The sequence below is a fragment of the Herpailurus yagouaroundi genome, unplaced genomic scaffold (assembly GCF_014898765.1).
Source record: "Herpailurus yagouaroundi ecotype Mexico unplaced genomic scaffold, PumYag 250, whole genome shotgun sequence".
NCBI lineage: Eukaryota > Metazoa > Chordata > Mammalia > Carnivora > Felidae > Herpailurus > Herpailurus yagouaroundi.
Genome location: NW_024412467.1, coordinates 1,229,597 through 1,249,717, shown reverse-complemented (window position 1 = coordinate 1,249,717; position 20,121 = coordinate 1,229,597). Strand labels below are relative to the sequence as shown.

General features: G+C 50.8%; 2 protein-coding genes and 1 long non-coding RNA gene across 6 annotated transcripts in view; 2 read left to right on the top strand and 1 right to left on the bottom strand.

The window, feature by feature from the left end:
* The window catches only part of LOC121020328 (histone H2B type 1-A), a 448,453-nt gene that overhangs the window by 257,228 nt on the left and 171,104 nt on the right, over nt 1–20,121 (top strand). The window lies entirely within an intron of this gene.
* Nucleotides 14,818–20,121, top strand: part of HFE (homeostatic iron regulator) — a 6,995-nt gene continuing 1,691 nt past the window's right edge. Inside the window, exons 1-5 of one of the 3 annotated variants that reach the window (XM_040460318.1) lie at nt 14,818–15,078; nt 17,683–17,946; nt 18,119–18,418; nt 19,262–19,495; nt 19,613–19,726. In XM_040460318.1, the coding sequence (XP_040316252.1) occupies nt 14,985–15,078; nt 17,683–17,946; nt 18,119–18,418; nt 19,262–19,495; nt 19,613–19,726 (1,006 nt within the window). In that variant the 5' untranslated portion in view covers nt 14,818–14,984. Of the gene's footprint in view, nt 15,079–15,246; nt 15,730–17,682; nt 17,947–18,118; nt 18,419–19,219; nt 19,496–19,612; nt 19,727–20,121 lie in introns of those variants that run through there. The other 2 variants (XM_040460317.1, XM_040460319.1) reach the window with 2 other exon arrangements.
* LOC121020337 (uncharacterized) lies at nt 16,852–19,051 on the bottom strand. The gene is made up of 2 exons (XR_005786076.1): nt 18,945–19,051; nt 16,852–17,250 (listed from the first exon to the last, which is right to left on the bottom strand). It is a non-coding gene; the product is annotated as an uncharacterized LOC121020337 (long non-coding RNA).

Sequence of the window (20,121 nt, the reverse complement as noted above, 5' to 3'; positions counted from 1 at the left end):
TCCAGCCATTTGAAATTCAGTGAAATGTCCTGTACCCACCAGAAAAATAGCAGTGTAGAATCTTGATTGCCAGGTCACTGGACCTCCCCTCACCATCAGTTGGTGTCCTGATTTATACATCAACAGCACATAAGTTCGATTCCTGTGATTCAAGTCTCTAATATGATCACTCAGGTTGAATCAATCAAAACACATCTCCCTACAGGCAAGTCTGACGTCCAGATCTCAGGTCATTCGGACACCAGCCACTCAGTCTTGCTCCCAACCTCCTGGCCACAGGGTAGAGATCAGAAGGCAGAGAAACAAGATTCTTGATCTTCTCCAGATTCTTGTAATGCATGTTGAGAAAAGCTATCCAAAAATGAAAAATAAGGCAAAACTGTTTCTTTGTGTCTTTCCAAGCTGTATTAGAAAATTGTCTAAGTTCATTTGCAGGTCATTTGATGCTCTAAGGCAATACTACACAAAATAGAATGTGGGTCACATACGTAATTTTACGTTTTCTAGTAGTCACATGACACAAGTACAAAGAAACATGAGTTTAAGTTTAATAATATATTTTGCTTCACTCAATATATCCAAACTATCACCATTTCAACATGTAATCCGTATTTTTAAAAATACGATGGTTTATATTCCCTTTTTTTCACATCGCGAGGCTTCCAAATCTAGTATATTTTACATTCGTAGAATATTCCATCTCAGTCTAGCCACCTTACAGGTGCTCCCTGGCCACATAAGACCAACAGCTACCATTCTGGACAGCACGGCTTTGGCAAAGGTAACTTTGACTTCATAATTACTCTTTGATTACACCCAAAGTATGTAAAATTAGACAGTGACATATAGAGGGTTGATACATTAATAAGTGTTTTGTCCAGTAGAGAGGCATATGAACTCTTTTCAGTAGAAAAGCCAACCCTAAAAGTGATGATTGTATTGCTTAATAGAACATTAACCAGTTTTGTATTTTTCCACCTTCCTGCCTTTTACCTTCTCCTGCCTAAATGCGTATTTCATTCTCCTGTGTCCTGCTTTCACCCAACTTTGCCATCCTGCTTGCTCCCTTGCCAATGACATAACATTCTTTGACCCAGGCAGGAGCTCACTCTAAACAGTACTTGTATGAGACTTGTGTTTTTAACCTCTTGAAAAGCATACTTTGACGCTCGGTTCATCGGTTTGTTCCAAGCGCTCTAAACCAGAACCTTTAGAAACCATTCTAAAACTCGGGAGATAGAAAACTTTTTGACTGTCAACCTTACAGTGACCTTAGATCTGGCAGGTGGGTCACAGAGTCTCGGGCTTTGAAATAAGATGGGACAAGCCCGTGAGCCACCAAAAGCCTATTAAAATTACCTCCAGGGGAAAATTCAGGTGAAGGGTGTGGTCTTCCCCCTCAAAATTGATGGCCTTAAGGGGGGCCAACAATAAACTGAGGACAGACATACTGCAATGCGGTCAATTGTGTATTCTTGCATTTACACACATTCTGGATATTACAGGTTGGCTGCTTTTGTTTCATGTGCTTTGGGTCTGGAAAGCTGGTGAACAGAGCTAATTACGCAGAGCCGAATGTCCAGTCCAAAAGGCTGTCACAGCCTTTTGGACTGGACAGAGGGTGTGGGGGAGAGACGTGAACAGCGAGAAAAACATAAGGACAGTGAGGGGGGTTGCTGGAGCAGGTGCACAGACGCTCCCTTTACCAGGCCAGGATAGGGTTCTGTCTGCTTTTGAAGGTAGCTAACCTGATATTAATGAACCTTGTTACAGGCCCCAACTGGGAGCGAGTAAAACCTGCTCTTTCCTCGCTCCCGAGGGATGGGGCTCTAATAATACCAGCCGCCCTCCTGGCCTGCCTGCCCAAGGGCGTAAAGTGTTCGTGCTTGGGTCCACCTTGAGGTTGATAATAGAGGGCCGCCTGAGAAAAAATATGCAGGAAAGAGATTCAGGAGAGTGGCCTAAAGAAGACTGTAGGCCCTCCAGTCTGTTTGCTTGCTTTTTAGCCCCACAAACAAATAACCCAGTCTCTGCAGGCAAATGGCCAACGATTAGGGGGGATCAGACCTGAGCCAAAATGTTTCCCCCACCAGCCCGTGGGGCACTTTAAGGGCTGAGACCACGGTTTCTCTATGTTTATCCCCGGACACGTCCTTAAAAGACATTAGTGCTTAATAAATGCATCGGGAGTATCACCAATGGAACGACACATTCCAGAATATATTCACCTGACATTTTGGAATTGCTCTTAGGACCACATAAGTGACGCAGGAAACTAGCTCATTCATTGCCACCTCACTCTTTAAGCGTGTTTTCAAATGACTGTAAGCTGTTTCAGAAGTCAAACCTACCCTCAAGAGGATTTCTCAACAGTGAGATTATATACATTTTTACAGCTTCCTAGTCTAGGTCTCTAATAAAGGCAGTGATAATGCACAAGATGCAGACATATTTTAGGCAATAGCCTTCATCGGAAGGAGGGTATAGCCTCACTCAGTGACTGTTTTGGAGGAAACACGGACGTACAAGTTTTGATAGATTTGTTAGGATGTGTTATTGCCATCACGATGCCATGCATGAGCTTCCCACACACAGGGCACTTGTTAAGCAAAAGACACTGGAAGAGATAATAAAAGCAAAGATCAGCCCAGCAAACTGGTGGGACAGTCAGAGACAAGCATAAATATCATGCTGTGTGATGAATCTGGTGGGAAAGACCAAAACCACTGAGAAAACGGAAGAATAAAAACATTAAACTGTTACTGTGCTGGTTACACCTTCGCCTTCAAATCCTTACCAAACCCACTGGGAAAATAAGACATTCGATTTCAGCCTAGATCAGTGGTTCTCAAACTTTAGATTCCAGGACTCCTTTACACTCTTAAAAATTAGTAGGGCGCCCCCCAAATCTCATTAGTGAAGGTCACGAATATAGACATATGAACCACTTTAGAAATTAAAACTGAGGATTAAACTAATAATGTATGGGGCGCCTGGGTGGCGCAGTCGGTTAAGCGTCCGACTTCAGCCAGGCCACGATCTCGCGGTCCGTGAGTTTGAGCCCCGCATCGGGCTCTGGGCTGACGGCTCAGAGCCTGGAGCCTGTTTCCGATTCTGTGTCTCCCTCTCTCTCTGCTCCTCCCCCGTTCATGCTCTGTCTCTCTGTCCCAAAAATAAATAAACGTTGAAAAAAAAATTAAAAAAAAAACAACAAAAAAAAAACCTAATAATGTATATCTAAATGCACTTGGTAGTATCCATGAAATACAAAATTAATTTTATTTATTTAGAATTATACATAATTAACAGATGGCATATGTTGTATATCCATCTATATTATATACTATAGGCTTGTATATATAATGTATAGTATAGGGTACCACCTGCTACGTTCTCAGGCTTTCCCAACTTTCATGTCCTCCTCTGTAACATGGAGTAGCACCTCTCCCAAGGAATATAGTGAGAATTAAATGAGGTAACATGCGTATAGTTCCTGAGATGGCGCTGAACACACAGTTGCCTCTTCCCTGAAGTTTATTTCCATTAGATCTGCCCACCGTGGGATTCTGCTGTTTTGGGGGTGACTCTGAGAAAGTTGGCCCTCTCCTTAATTTGAACGGGGGTGAGAATAGGCCATCCATCAGGCTTGTTCACTCTTTCCAATTATGTGTGCTTCCCCTGGAAGCCTCTGAAAGGTCACACGACCCGGGTACTACCCCAAGGGAGACTTTAAGAAGAGGTTCTAACAAGACGAGATGAAGTTGGGGCATCGGAGAAAGGAGTGTGTGTGTGTGTGTGTGTGTGTGTGTGTGTGTGTGCGTGTGTGTACACGCATGCAGTTGTGAGTGTGTGTGTGTTGGGGAATGGTAGGTGAGCATAACCCAGGACCATCACTGTCACTCAGAATCTACCCCCACACTCCTGTTCTTGGAGCTCACTCCTTGCCCGAAACTCCATGGGAAACGGTTATGAGGACGCTCACAGTCACCCAGTCCCTGCCTTCTGTATGTCAGGTGCACGCACACTTTCAGTGGCAGGCAGGTCTGGCTGTCAGGGAGGACTGTGTTGCCAGTACGTGAGAGGGACCAAGGTACTCCGTCACCCTGAATTTGTTACTACCAAACTCACCTAAGCGAGCTTAAGTTAAACAGAAATCCTCGTTGGGACCAAATTCTTGTTGGTCCTAGCTTACCTACGGATTTGTAGCTATGCTTCACTTAAAACATAGATTTCGTATTCTTTTCATGGTTAATGGGAGTGGCACTTATATTTCCTCTTAACTTTATCAAATAGTCCAAGAAAGATACAGAGGTGGCACAGTACATTTCTCAAAATGACTGTCCCAGAAGCTGGAATGCCTGGGTTCAAGTTCAACTTTGCCACAGGACGAGTTAATTCCTTTCTCTATGTTGCAGTTTTCTCATCTGTAAACGTCGATAATAGTACCTGATTCATAGGATTACGAGAATTAATGAGTTAATATTTATGTAGTTCTTAGAATAAATAGTGCCTACCATATAAGTACAAAATTTTACATATATATTTTCAGTAAAATTAGTTGTAGAAGCATATATGTATTCTTATAGCCACAATATGGCACCGTGCTGCAACTTTGGTTTTAAGAGTGTCAACAATGCTAATAAACAGTTAACCGAACACTTTCTACAGACCAGGCATTATATGCACTATTCTCGTTCCGTCTTCACCACTGACCTATACACCCTTTACAATCATTATCATTTCATCGATAAGAAGGATGGAAATTGAGAATTCAGATTTCTCCTGGGCCAGCCCTTGAAGGCTGATTACCATCCATATCCCTCAACACACACACATAGCTACCAATCGAAGTACAGTTGAAGGCAAGACTTACTTTTAATCTATGAAGTGCGTCCAAGTAAAATACACCCCGGCTATTAAATACTTACTAATCTGTTCGGTGAGTTTTAGGTAGGAAGCGTTTTCACACCTGTGAATACTTCCTGGTTGGACCTCACACCTTCCCAGCGGAATCCAGGACAATCCATCGTGCTGTTTGTTTTGATTGACACTAGGTGGCGCTCGTAAGCAACCAACGCTTATTTTAGAGGCTGGTATGTTCCAATTCGTCCAGGCCTTTATGTAAGTATTAACATCTAATCATACACTTAACAGTTCTCTGTCTCTTTTGGTGAACAAAAATTGCTATCCCCGCTTGACAGATGGCGATCCGGGGGCCTTGGGAAGCCCTAACACTGCAGGAGGTCCACAGGCAGACAGAACATGAGAGGAACAAATTGAGTGACTTGGGCTCTTGTTTAAATGGTGTAGGAAAATCATGCGGGATAATTCATTCATTGCGCAAAGAATTCGTCAGCACCTTCGATAAGGCCAGCACCGTGCCGGGCTCGGAGAATAAGAAAGTAAGTAAGACAGGCTCTCCCCTGATGGTGGGGTTGGGAGGAGGGGAAACCAGGAAATAGTGGATCACCGTACTTGTGAAAAAGGGGTCAGAGAGGGCCTGAAAAGGGGGAACAGTTGATTTTACCTGGGAGAGGAGGCTAGACATCGAATCTCACAAGCGCAACTTTTAAAGCACGCAGTTACTTCTTTTCATTTGCCAAGTGCAATGATCGCAAAGAGGAGAAAGGCGAACGAACACAGCATTGTGCAAAGACGGGGACACGGAAATTGCCTCTTCTGCTTAGTCGGGAACAAAATTATGAGATTTCTGGTTAGGTGTATCAGTTATGGCCACGGGGGTAGTCATAATAAGAATAATAACAAATATATTCAACAGTATGTGTTGTAGGGGGTTGTGACCTCGCAATGTGCCTAAGATCAATCCGGCACCTTGGCTGAAACGCACACACCTCAAACAGAGCCCCCAAGAGTGTCCTGCACTGAAGGGTAGGTTTATGAAAGTCCAAAGGAAGAGCCTCTGGCCACCTAGTTTTCTCGTCTGTGAAATGCAAAACATTAAGTAATTGTAAAACACCCAATTGCTGACCAGTAATTAGAAAGAGTTGTCGATAAAGAACTGAATAGAAAGGTTATGTGTTTAACCTTTGAAGTTTCCAGGGCTAGCTGAATTGTCTAAGGACAACAGTACAATGCACAGGTTTGCTTTGGCCTCGACCCTTTCCTGCCCGAAGGCATTTCCGAGGCAGGATGCTGTTTGCGACACTAGGCACGAGATGGCGCTCCAGATCCAAACGGCCCCCGGCGGGAGGGCTTGACTCCCGGGTTGCCTGCTGGCGAAGTCATTCATTTATTCACCTCGGGTTGACGTTGTAATACCCAGAAGGTTTTAAACCTCATCCCTGTACTGTCTTCTGCCGGACAGGAGTGATTATTACTCACGTGTGACGATGACAGTACTGAGAAGCAGCGAGACTGGAGTAGGGCCCAGAGCAGTCAAGTCGAGGGGCTGGCGGCCGGGACCTCTCTGGTCACTACTCTTCCTAAAGAGAAATACATTGTCCTGGACAAGAAACCCACGTGGCTTGATTCACTCACTCGCCCAATAATTACTAAGCAGGAGAAATCCGGACGGACAGCTACTGTCGCGGTGCCTCCAGTTAGAATTAAGAAGACACGTGGGGGGTGCCTGGGGGGCGCAGTCGGTGAAGCGTCCGACTTCAGCCAGGTCACGATCTCGCGGTCCGTGAGTTCGAGCCCCGCGTCGGGCTCTGGGCTGGTGGCTCGGAGCCTGGAGCCTGTTGCCGATTCTGTGTCTCCCTCTCTCTCTGCCCCTCCCCCGTTCATGCTCTGTCTCTCTCTGTTCCAAAAATAAATAAAAACGTTGAAAAAAATTAAAAAAAAAAAAAGAAGACACGTGGGAAGGGAAGGGAAGGGGCGGGGGGGGGGAGGGGGGGTTTAGGGCTCTCCGCCCAGCACTGAGCACAGGCCCCAAGAGGAACTGAGCCCAGCTTCCCGAACGATGGGGTGAAAACAGGCTGACAGAAGCCACGTCAGCTGTGTCTCATATGTGAGTAGCATGTTAAGCAGAAGAACCCCAGAGACCTGGGGAGACTGCACATGCTTTATCTTTTAAAAATGATTATTATTGGGGCGCGTGGGTGGCTCAGTCGGTTAAGCGGCCGACTTCGGCTCAGGTCATGATCTCTCGGTCCGTGAGTTCGAGCCCCGCGTCGGGCTCTGTGCTGACCGCTCAGAGCCTGTTTCGGATTCTGTGTCTCCCTCTCTCTGACCCTCCCCTGTTCATGCTCTGTCTCTCACTGTCTCAAAAATAAATAAAACGTTTAAAAAAATTTAAAAATGATTATTATTTTAAGAGTGAGATAACCACAATAAAGACCATCTGTAAGAGGGTACTGACCTGTTACCTGGTAGGAACTGACATCCTCAGAGAAGCAATGTCTAATGACATTGCTAATGTCCAATAGAGAAGTTTACAAAAACTCAGGTGGTACCAAAGTGAGCAAGCGTAGGCTCTATCGCTTTTCTCATCCATAATGAAAACTAATACATGGACCGTTTCCATTGGAAGATATTAAATATCGGGGACATTTCTTCCCTCGAAGTTTCTCGGGCTGCCAAAGGGGCTGAAGGATCACAAGGAACAGAAGTAGTCACCACGTGGACCTCAAACTCTTCCCGGCTGCACTAGACCCCTTTCCACTGTGCTATGTCATTAGTTCTCACGACACTCGCCACCAAAATGTACCACACGCAGTCCATTCCTAATCTGCGGGGTAATTGTTACCTTCTACTGGTGTCTATTATCTGTTCACAGTGGGAAGAGAGCATTCACATCAAGAATGGTTTGACGAGCATAAATCATCACCCCCATTTAACAGATGAGCAGGTCGAGGTTCACAGAGGCTGCGGTAAGGCGGTTCCGTAGTAGAGTAAAAGTAACCAGTAAACAGTAGAGTAAAAGGCCAGGATTAAGCAGCCAGGTCTTTGGACTCACGGTTAGATGAAGTTTGCGCGAAGAAACGGAATTGTCACTCCAGTTGTGGAATGGACCTTCCCCTGTTTCTCCTGCTGGTTGCAGATACAGCAGAAATCCAGGGTGCTGCTATTTGCTTAGTTAGTGTACCAGGGCATATCTCTTCAACCTGACCATAAACTTCTCGATAGATGGCAAGATGGTTTTGAGAATGAAGTGAGATTGTGTCTAAAGAAGGTTCGTACGTGGTTCCTAGCGAATAGGGTTCTCTCCTGCCACTAGTACGTTGCATTATTTGTTTTTTTTTTTTTTATTTATAGGAACCAACTTGCAGTCAGCTGTGCTGACTGGGCATGTCAGTTTCTGCTTCTTCCCCAACCCCCCCCCCTTTTCCGGTAAAGGATTTTACAAAGCCCTCAAAGATGAAGAGAATGCGAGATGAAATAATCCGTGAAAGCTGTAAACGGAATTTGGGAATCTGGAGAGCAGGCGGACGAATGCCTTGTTGGACCAGAGAAAGCTGTGTACAGCGCCTGGGCGGGGGGGGGGGGGAAGGAGGGGGGCAATAAGAAACAAATACATTTCCTCACATGGTGCCCTAGAAAGATCTAAGTCTTTGAGACGCCAGGTGCCTTTGAGGTCAGGGTTGCGAGCAAGACTGGAAACAGACTTGCTAGAACCCTGTGGAAAAGGCATCTTGATGCCCGGATTACCTCCCCATGTTAATAGCCAGGCAACCACTGGAGCCGGACTCAACAGGAGACCGAGGGTTTTCCTTAGGTGGTACGGAATCAGAACGACTCTGGACGCGGAGGCCTCGGGCGTAGCTGACAAGAGGGCGCGTGGCCGAGGCACAAAACTGAAAATTAGGCTTTGAGAGAGAATCTGAATACCCCAAGTTCAATTCTCCCAGCTCCTTCCCCTTTGTCTCTTGGAACACTCCTACCCAGGCTTGTATCATCCTATCGTTTCTCGTTTCAACCAATTTCCTCTTGAGCGTCTACTCTGGGTAAAGCCCTGAGCCAGGTAGGATGAATGTGTTGGCTTGTATTAGTTTGCTGCTGGACGGAGTACCACACGCTGCCTGGCTTACCCAGCAGAAGTGTACTTCCTGTCACACGTTCTGGAGGCTAGAAGTCTAGACCCAAGGTGGTGAGAGGGTTGGTTCTTTCTGAGGGCTGAGGATGAGAATCTACCCTGGGTCTCTCTTCTGGCAGCCTCAGGCATTCCGTGACTCGTAGAGGACCGTCTCCTTCCCTCTATGCACGGACGTCTCTGTCCAAATTCCCCGTTTTGTTTTGTTTTTTTTTTTAATTTTTTTTTCAACGTTTATTTATTTTTGGGACAGAGAGAGACAGAACATGAACGGGGGAGGGGCAGAGAGAGGGAGACACAGAATCGGAAACGGGCTCCAGGCTCCGAGCCATCAGCCCAGAGCCCGACGCGGGGCTCAAACTCCAGGACCGCGAGATCGTGACCTGAGCTGAAGTCGGTCGCTCAGCCGACTGCGCCACCCAGGCGCCCCTTGTTTTTTTTTTTTTTTTAATGTTTGTTTATTTATTTATTTATCTAGAGACAGAGAGAATCCTAAGCAGGCTCTCAGCCTGACACAAGGCTCGAACTGATGAAGCAAGAGATCCTGACCTGAGTGGAAATCAAGAGTTGGAGGCTTAACCCACCGAACCACCCAGGCTCCTCTCCCCTGCTTTATAAGGACACTGTACTTCATTTTCCTTTTCTCTCCTTGGGTAACAAGCAGGACTTGGACAGTCTGAAATCGCTGTTCTGGGGTTTGGTTCTGAAATGAAAGGGTCGGTGGGGCTGATTCCTTCTGAGCAACGCGAGGGAAAGCCTGGCCCAGGCCCTGCCAGCTGCCCTCAGGGATTCACACTCTCCCTCTGTGAGCTTCTGTGTGGCAGAATCTGTCCTATTGGATTAGGCCCCGTCCTAATGGCCTCATCTTAGCTGGATCATTTGCAAAACACAAAAGTCTGTTTTCAAGTAAGGTCACATGCACGGGTACGGGGGGCGGGGGGCGGACTTGAACAATTTTAGCGGGGGACACATTTCAACCCATAACACTGGGCATCCACAAGGGTTTCCAGAGACGTGAAAGATGGGGGCTGAAGCACTAGCCAAGCGGGGAAGCCAGCCTGGAAGTGGTGGCCTGGGTCTTGCGGAGTAAGCCAATATCTCGGTAAGGAATGCGAAGGCCCGTTCTTCATCCCACCCCTGCTCCTCAGAGCCCCCTTCAGTATATGTAACCAGCCATGGGACCCCTGGGCAGGAAACAGCGTCACGGCGCCCAGCCCTGTGTTGTTTCCTCTTGATTCTATACTGAGCTTGCTTAGGCGTCAGGAAGGCCTGCACTCAGACAGCAGAGGGTCCCTGCCCAGCACGAATGTAACCTGTCAGTGCTAGATGAAGGTGCCTGTCCCCTGGGGAGAAGAAGCCACATACCCCCGCCACACTGAACACGGAGGCTGGAATGGGGCCACCATTAGCACGTGGAGTAAAAATCTAGGATGTCCCGGCTCGTAGCCTTGGCGGGGGGGGGGGGTTGGCATATTCACCTGAGCAGACAGCCGGGACAAAGGACCCGGAATCTCGCACCCTGGTGAGGTGGGAAAAGAAGGCACAAGTTCAGGCCCATTGAACCTCAAACGTTGCGTCTCATTTCAGAGCTGTCATCAGACTCTGCCACGCCACTGCTCAGACGCCATTTTGGCCATGGCTGGAATAGGAGTTCTTTGGAAAAATCTCTTCTGATCAGGTAGGAAAGGTAAGAAGAGGCATGGTGGGGTTTGCCATCAATCTCTCCTGCGTGGCCAGCCCCTGGAGCCCCAGACCAGACAGCATTTATTGTCTCCGATGTCCCTTCATGGAGTGAGAGCTCATCCCTGGCCCTTTGCTATCCAGCAGGTGGGGTGAGAAGGCCTTTACTCCACCAGGACCCCCTATATCTGCCAGAGAAAACTACACGGAGGAGTGTGTGTGTGTGTGTGTGTGTGTGTGTGTGTGTGGCTTTGATCTATTTACGTATTCCTTTCTGCCCCCATATCCCACTCCTATTCCACCTTTGCAGACTGTCTTTTTAATGAGTTCAATGGGCATGTTGAGTTGCAAATGTCCTTCAGGGGGAGAATGTCTTTGTGTTGCACTGCATGTATTTTTTTAAACATTTATTTTTGAGAAAGAGAGAGACGGAATATGAGCGGGGGAGGGGGAGAGAGGGAGACACAGAATCCGAAGCAGGCTCCAGGCTCTGAGCTGTCAGCACAGAGCGTGATGTGGGGCTCGAACCCACGAACCATGAGATCATGACCTGAGCCAAAGTCGGACGCTTAACCGACTGAGCCACCCAGGTGCCCCAACCCTGCGTGCGTTTTTAATTTACTAATGTCCTTGATTTCCTCCGATACCATGTGGAAGTTGCCCATTTTTACTCTCTCAGTGAAGGGTCCCCTGTCTGCCTGCACCTCGCGGTCACCCACAGACATGTCCCTTTATGGAATACACTTGAGAAATTCTTTAGCAAACTTGCCCCGGAAGGGAGTTGAAGCCCCGTTGTGCAGTCACATATCCACACAGACACTGGGCAGTATTCAACTTGCTAACGTGTTGATGGTCTGAGAGGCACAAAATGCTACACGCTTTTCCTTACCTGTTCTTCCAAGTGCTTTGGATTTTCTATACATAAGTTTCCTGTTCCCTTTTTTCACTCATTTCTGATTGGGGGTTTCTGTCTCGGTCTTCTTGACTTCGAGGCGTTCTTGATCTGTTATAAATACTAATCCTTTGGTCCGTTTCCAACATCATATATAATTTTCTGCCATTCTGTCAGCTCTTTATTAACTTTATACATGGTGTCCCTCACCGACCAAAAATCCTTAATTTCGATAGAAGCACTTTCCAGAATACGGATCAGTGGAACAGAGCTGAGGGTCTAAAAAATAAGGCCTCACATCTGCAGGCAGTTGGATGTTTGACAAGGGGTGCCAAAGCAATTCAGTGAGGAAAGAACAGTCTTTTCAACAAGTGGTGCTGAGGCCATTGAAGATCCACAGTAGGAGATAATGCAAAATATATGTTGGCCTCCCCTGTAATTCCTGACACAGGGCTCCTGAAGGGCCTGTAATTTCCTGGGTGATAGGAGCATCTTTTGTTCTGATGAGGCAACTCTGGGGGGGGGGGGGGGGGGCTCCCGGTGGCTCTTGGATGAGGGTCACCGGAAAGACCAAGCCGTGAACAGCATCTCGGAATGTTCAATGTTGCCCTCCCTCCCTCCACCCTGCCCGCCATGCTCCAGAGAGGGAAGAAGGGCTGGAAATGGAGTTGATAATCGAAGCTCCATAAAAATAGAAGCCCCCATACAACCCCAATGGAATGGGTTTGAGGGAGCCTCCAGGCTGGTGGACGCATCCACACCAGGAGGGTGACACAGCCCAGCGCCGCGGGGACAGAAGCTCCGATACTCAGGACCTTCCCAGAGCTCACCTTATGCATTGCTTCACCTGGCTGTTCATCTGTGCCCTTTATCACATCCTTTAATAAACACCTAAGTGTTTCCCTGAATTCCGTGAGCCACTCTAGCCGATTAACTGAACCTGACAAAGGGGTCACTGGAAGCTTACAGCCCGTTGGACAGAAGCACAGGTGACAACTAGGGCTTGAGACTGGCGTCTGAATGGGGGACAGTTTTGTGGGGCAGGGCCCTTATTCTGTGGGATCTGACACTATCTCTAGGTAGATGTGTCCGAGCTGAGTTTAATGGTAAGAGACCCAGCAGGTGTTACAGAGAGTTGTTTATTGTTTGGGGGCAAAACTACCTATTTGGTGAGGAGAAGGGTCAGAAGTGCTTCGTGTGAGTAGTACAGGAGACACAGCTGCATATGAAGGAAAAGCTCAGATTTTTACCTTTACGCACATGAAAAAGAGTGAAGGTGGACCTCTACCTCATACCATATCCAAAAATTAACTCAAAATGGATCCAAGACAAAAACGTAAGAACTAAGACTACAAACACTCAGAAGAAAACATCGGTGTACATCTTTGGGACCTTGGATTTGGCAGCGGTGTCTCAGGACACGAAAAGCACAAGTCACGAAAGGAAAAATAGATAAATTGCACTTTCTCAACCTGAGTAGTGTCTGTGCTTCAAGGCACACCAGCAAGAAAAGTAAAAAGACAACACACTGAATTGGAAAGGATGTCTCCAAATCATATGTCTGGTATAGAACTTACAGCTGGAATGTGTGAAGGACGTTGGCAATCCAATAATAAAAAGCAGATTTTAAATTTTAAAAAAAGCAAATTTTGAAATGGCAAAGGATAGATAGAGGCACCTGGGCGGCTCAGTCGGTGAAGCATCCAACTCTTGGTTTCATCTCAGGTCGTGATCTCACGGGTTTGTGGGTTCGAGCCCCAGACGGGGCTCCCATGCTTGCGGAGCCTGCTTGGGATTCCCCTCTTTCTCTCTTTTTGCCCCTCTCCCCTGTTTGTGTGCTCGCACGCTCTCAAAATAACTAAATAAACTTAAAAAATAAAATAAACTAAAATGGCAAAGGATCCGAATAGACATTTTCCCAAAGGTTTGCAGATGGCCGATAAGCAGGTGAAAAGAGACGTTCGCTGTCACTAGCCATCAGGGAGAGGCAAATCCGGAGCGCAACGGGGCACCCCTCCTCACGGACCGAGACAGCCAGAATTAGAAAGATGAACGAGAAGCCATGCTGGCAAAGATGTGCTCAAATCGGACTCTCGTTCCCTGCAGATGGGGGGGTGGGGGTGAAGTCTCATAGCCGCTTTGCAAAACAGTCTGGAAGTTCCCCAAAAGGTTAACTAAACACAGAGTCACCGTATGACCCAGTAATTCCACTCCTAGGTGTCTGCCCGAAAGAAACGAAAACAGAAGTCCGCACAAATACACGAATGTTCAGAGCAGCATTCTTCCTCACAGACAAAAAGCTAAAATAATTCAGGTTTCCACCAACCGACGAATGGATAAATAAAATGCGGTGTCATGGAATATTATTCCCCCATGAAAAAGGTGCACGAAAACATTTTACACCTTAAGTGGATGAATCGTATAGGATGTGAATTAAATCTTGACAATAAAGCTGTTGCCAAGAAAAAAAAAAAAAAAAAAAAAAAAAGAATATCACCATCACCCCCCAATGTACTCATCACCAGGATCCAACATTTTCCCAGTTGCATTTCCTATCCCCCTACAGTCAGGCCCTAACTTCCAAGTTTGATTTTTTTTTTTTTTCTTAGATGGTCAAACTTTGCATCCATGCTTAAAAAAGCATTGCTTCTGGGATTTATTAGGTATATAAAGGCTTTAGGAAAATCGGATGTATTAAATGTGTTAGTGTGTTTTGAAATATCTAAAGCAGTAGTTCCCAAACTTTGGGGGGGTTGGGTGTTGGGGGGGGGGGGTGGCCGCTTTTAAAATCCTGACGCCCACCAATTAAATCGGTTCCTGAGGGTAAAAAACGGCATCCATAGTTTTAATGATTTTCCAGGTGATTCCAACGTGCCACCAAGTTTGTGAAATTTAGCTTAACTATGGAAATTGTGAAAGACGTTTCAGTGGAGTCGCATCTACTAACCTCATGAGGTCATTAATTCTAATGTAGGAACGAAATGAAAGGTTTACACGACAGTCGTTTTGCTAAGTCGAATAACGAGATGCGCCCAAGTTGAGCTGACGATAAAAGTCTTGAAAATGTATCACCGAATTCTTAAATCACTGGCTATTTAAATACTGCAGATGAGAAATGGAACTACTTAGACCCGAAACTTGTCAACGTTTCCCGCATCTGCAACATCCCCAGAGGACGGAAAACCGGAGGGACAGCGGGGTCACCGAGACCTTCACGTGGTCCGGGCCGCAAGGGAGTTCAAGTGCCGGAGGCCCGGAAAAGGATCGCGCTGGCCAGGAAGTTTTGCCCGGTGTCCCCGCAGCCTCGGCAGCGGCCCCACGGGGACTCGCCGCCCATGGCCGCGTGGCCGCCGCACGGAGGCGGGTGAGGCGCGGGGACGCGCGCTCCGAGCCCGGGAGACGCGCGGGCGCGGCGCGGAGATGGGCCCGCGAGCGCGGCGCGCGCTGCTCCTGCTGTTCCTGTCGTTCCTGTCGTTCCTGCTGCGGACCGGGGCTGCGCACCGGCGGCCGCCGCGTGAGTCCGGGCGGCGGGGGCGCCAGATCCAAACCCGCTTTGCAGCGCCGCTGGGGTCGCCAAGTGCGGAGGGACGGCTGGGCCGCGAGCGCCGCCTCTCCCGGGAGGGGGCGCCGCCGCCGGGCGCGGGCGGGGTGTTGAGACCCCCTCGTCGGGGACCTGTGACCCCCCCCCCCCCCGTCCCAGCTCCCCAGGGTGGCGCCCGGAGCCACCCGCTCCCCCCCGCCGACCGTGACGACAAATCTGTGCGTTTCTCACTGAGGCCGAGCTGGGATCCTGGGACTCGGGTCTGGGTGCTCCTGCTCCGCTTTTGGCCCTGTCTTGTCCCCCGGCCGTCCCCAAACAGGAAGTCCTTCTCCCGAGAGAGACGCCCAGGACCGGGCCGCTGTTTCCGCGCGGGGCTCCGCGGAGGGCTGGAGGCCGCGGCCCGGCGGGGTCCCCACCGCACCCCACCTGGCGAGCCGGGGGGCTGGGCTGGCCGCGCCCCCCACCCGCACCCCCCTGCGGCCTCGGGTGGGGGGAGGCCCCGAGCCCGATCCGCCCGGGCCTTGGTGACTCTGGGCGCTTGTGCTTTTCCCCGGAAGAAGAGCCTATCTGTGATTTCCGGGCTTTTGGACTGAGCGGCACGGTTCTCATTTCCAGCCGCTGGAGGTTGGTGATCTGCGGTGTTAACCGTACGGTGTAATTAACTGGCCTTTACTAAAGGACGCCAGCGTGATGTCCCCTAACGTTTAAGTAATGAACTCGCTGTCCTGTGGTCTAGGTTGGACTCTACGGTGCATTGGGGAGGTCGGAGCTATTCTTAGGGTGACTTTAGGGGCGGTTAAACCGGCCCTGGGGTTAAATTCCCCCCCCCCCCCCCAGGTTACAAAGAATTGAGGCAGCGCCTCTCTGTTGGGAAAAGAAGTACCAGCACGGTTTCTAATCTCAGTCGACCACGACGCTTTATACGCCTTTGCACAAAAGCCTGGGAACAACACGGAGGGTTCGTCGTCCGTGTATCCACGGTTTATCCATGAGGAGGATGAGGCAGGACCCGCTCCTGGGTGATTTTGTTCCATGTTACCCTGGGCTTTTGAGGCAGAACCCGGGTCTCTGTGGCTCTGACTGTTCAAGGTCACGCCCCATCAGAGGCTGAATCATGAATTGGATGTCGAACAGAAATATTCGTCGCTCACAAGTCTAAAGAGGGTACCAAGCGAGTGTTGCCCTGTTCTAGGCCCGCGGGGAGGGCGGGAGCCATCCTTGCCCTCCCCCCCCCCCCGATATTTTGCGTTCTAGTGGGGGGATGGTCATGAACAAAAGGACACAGAGCACCAGGGAATGCTAGGAGCTGTGAAGACACCCAGGGCAGGCCCTCTGGGACCAGGGGACAGCGGGGACCCGAAGGAAACGAAGGTCATGGCCACTCGGAGCTCTGGGTGGGCCCTGAAAGTTGAATTGGAGCAGGCGTTGGGGCCCCGATGCTACTGACACTTTTCTGTCATGGGGACCCTTGCGGGCTTTGTGGGAGGGCTTACAGCATGCCTGTCCTTAACCCACTGGAGGCCAGTGGCACTCCTCCCAGTTACGGAGGCCAAACACATCTCCAGACACTGCAACCTGTCTGCTGAGAGACCATTCCCGGGCTGGGAACCCCGGGGCTGCAGGAGGGGCAGGGACATCGGTGTAGCGGGCACGCAGGGGCCACAGGCCACATGTAGTCTGGAGGCAGGTGCTGAGGGAGGTCTGGGTGTTGGGTGAGAGAAAGAACCGTCAACGGCGACTCTGTTATGCAATTCTTTTAAAATGTTTATGGGCTCGAGGAGTAAGGCGACAGGTGATGCCGTGGCCTCGACGGTGAAGGCAGAAGAAATCCGGAGCCTGGTTTTGGACTTGAGATTCCAGCTGGTCATTCCCGCGGGTGGTGTCCCGTGGGCAGCTGGGCGTAAGAATAAAAATAGGGCACATCTCACCCATTCATCCAGCAAGTCTGTGCTGAGCACCTCTCATGCTGGGCAGGCAGGGGCCGCCAGCGCCGAACGCCTCGTTCCAGGACTGAGGAAGCTGTCGGGGAAACTCACCTGCTGGATGCAGGGCTTGTGCTTACTGGGGCTTCTTCCCTATTTGCTTTGCAAGTGTCTTAGTGCTGAAAAGGTGCCCTGGGTGGTTCAGCAGCAGACCTCCCAGCATCTGGTAGCAAACATTTGCTGGTTTCAGTAGCAGGGAAGGGTTTCGAGCTGGGAGTAGTGTGGAAAAAACCCACCGGCAAAGTCCTCTGGACTTGGGTCTGATTCAGTCTGAGCATCAACTCCTGGGCTCAGCTGCCCCGGCTAGAGACACTTCGGGATCTTACGGAGTCTGTGGGCTGCAGGGGCGATTGCCTGAATTGTGAGAAGCGGGGCAGAGGCTGGGGGCCGGAAGGAGTGGCAGTCTGCCGGGGGGGGGGGGGGGGGGGGACAGGAAGAGCAGACAGGCCTGTCGCGGAGGGAGGAGAGGCATCACACTCCACATCTCATGGGGTGGGCCGTGACACAGCAGGGGTTGGGCGTTGATTCAGAGGGGCTACGGCACCTCCCAGTCCCCCTGGGGGCCCACGGGGCTGTCCTGTCACCTTTTCTCCAGGGTCCCACTCCCTGAGCTACCTCTTCATGGGCGCCTCAGTGCCAGACCTTGGGCTGCCCCTGTTCGAGGCCTTGGGCTACGTGGACGACCAGCTGTTCGTGTCCTACAATCACGAGAGTCGCCGGGCAGAGCCCCGCGCCCAGTGGCTCAAGGATGGGGCCCCCAGCCAGCTGTGGCTGCAGCTGAGTCAGAGCCTGAAAGGGTGGGATCACATGTTCATCGTGGACTTCTGGACCATCATGGACAACCACAACCACAGCAAGGGTACGCGGACGGGGCCCTCACTTTCCGGAGGCGGGCGGAGCGTTTCTCTCCCTCAGAGATGCATCTGGGGGCCAGAGCAGGGAGTGTGGGGTCCTGGGGGGAGGAGGGGGCGTGTGTGAGGTCGTTCGGTCCCTGGGGACGGTGAGAGAGGGACTTGCTCCTGTGGTTTCAGTAACAAAGCTCGGGGTGTCGTCAGAGTCCCACACGCTGCAAGTGATCCTGGGCTGTGAGGTACGAGAGGACAACAGCACCAGGGGCTTCTGGAAATACGGCTACGACGGGCAGAACTACCTCGAATTCCGCCCTGAGACGCTGGACTGGAGGGCTGCAGAGCCCAGGGCCTGGGCCACCAAGCTGGAGTGGGAAGGGAGCGCGATTCGGGCCAAACAGAACAGGGCCTACCTGGAGAGGGACTGTCCCATGCAGCTGCAGAGTTTGCTGGCGCTGGGGACAGGGGTTCTGGACCGGCAAGGTATGGCGGGAGCACCCCCCCCCCCCACTCATGCCCGAGGGGAACGCGGGGCGAGGTCCGGGGCTCGGGCCTCAGAGGTGGCCAGGGTCCTGTGACTCTCCGGGAAGGACCCGAGGTCCGAGGTCTCCCCCTTAGAACCAAGGTGTCTGACGGCCAAGGGTCACGGCTTGCGTTTTTCCCTCCGTGCACGCGGCCGGAGAAGCAGCATCTGTGACCTTGTGATGTAACCAAGAACCCTGTGTATATTTACACCTTTTAGGAACTCAGCGATGTCAATTGTCTCATGAATGCCAGGTCACGAGAGTACCCACCGGCGGTGGGGGGCACCAATCAGAGAAACAGGATCCTTTGGAGGTTAAAGGTTACCGTCACAGATCTGGTCACAGAGCCCCAGAACCTAGACATAGTCCCTGAAGCCTGGCTATCTTCCAGGCCCTTCTTACAAGATTTCTTGTTGGGTTGGGCGAGGTGAATTGCCAGGAGTGGTTGTTCAACCCTCTCTGAGCCACATCCAGGGTAATTTTACCTGGTTCCGTGTAACACGCAGAAGATCCGAGCTGCCCGCGTGCACGCTCGTGTGCAGGCCAGGGGGACAGACTCGGCTGCCGTCCCCGTGGCGCCACGTCAGGGCCGAGCCCCGCAGCGTGCTCTAGGACACAGAATGGCGTCTCTCCGGCAGCCCGCCCCGTCTGAATAGGGCGTCTTGTCCCTCTAACCCATAGAGAAGGGAAGTGAAAGCTCCAGTCTTCCTGACAAGGGTGGAAAGATCCCCTCTCCAGATCCTTCCTCCTTCCTGTCCAGTGCCTCCCTTGCTGAAGGTGACTCATCATGTGGCCTCTGCAGTGACCACTCTACGGTGTCAGGCTCTGAACTTCTACCCCCAGAACATCACCATGAGGTGGCTAAAGGACAGGCGGCCACTGGAGGCCAAGGACGTTGAGCCTCAGGACGTGCTGCCCAACGGGGACGGGACCTACCAGGGCTGGTTGGCCGTGGCCGTGCCTCCCGGGGAAGAGCACAGATACACCTGCCTGGTGGAGCACCCGGGGCTAAACCAGCCCCTCGCTGCCACGTGGGGTACGGACGAGAGGGGCGGGCCGAGGGGCTCTGTCGTGGGTGGAACCCGAGCGCTGGCCCGCGGGGAGGGGGGTCTGCGGCGACCCTCACAGCTCCCTCTCGCCTTTGCTCTTTCAGAGCCGTCGGTGCCCAGCACCCTGGTCATTGGAGCCATCAGTGGGATCGCTGTTTGTGTCATCCTCTTTGTTATTGGAGTTCTGTTCCGAATCTTCCGGAAAAGGCAGGCTTCGAGTGAGTAGGAAGAAGGAGGACGTCTCTTAGCACCTCGGACCCCAGGACACACGAATTCGGCAGGAAGCGGGGCTTTGGGAGGGCAAAGCGGATCTGGCACCCACGAGAAGCCTGTTCCTTTTTTCCTTTGGGAGCACTGGTGCCTCCTTGGGAGCGGGAATGCGTGGTTTTCCTCAGAGTGGAAGGTGCAAATTCCACAAACTTCTTTTGAGCACCGGCTGTTTTGCAAGGTGCTGTTTAAGGTAGTGCAGGGGCTCTGGAGCTGAGGCCGTCACCTTGGTCATTCGGAGAACGAGGAAGGTGGGGGGGGGGTCTGCAAAGGTGGGAAAAGCCACGCACCCCCCCCCCCCCCCCCCAGAGCAGGAGGCCTCGTGGGGGGTGAGAAAACAACGCCG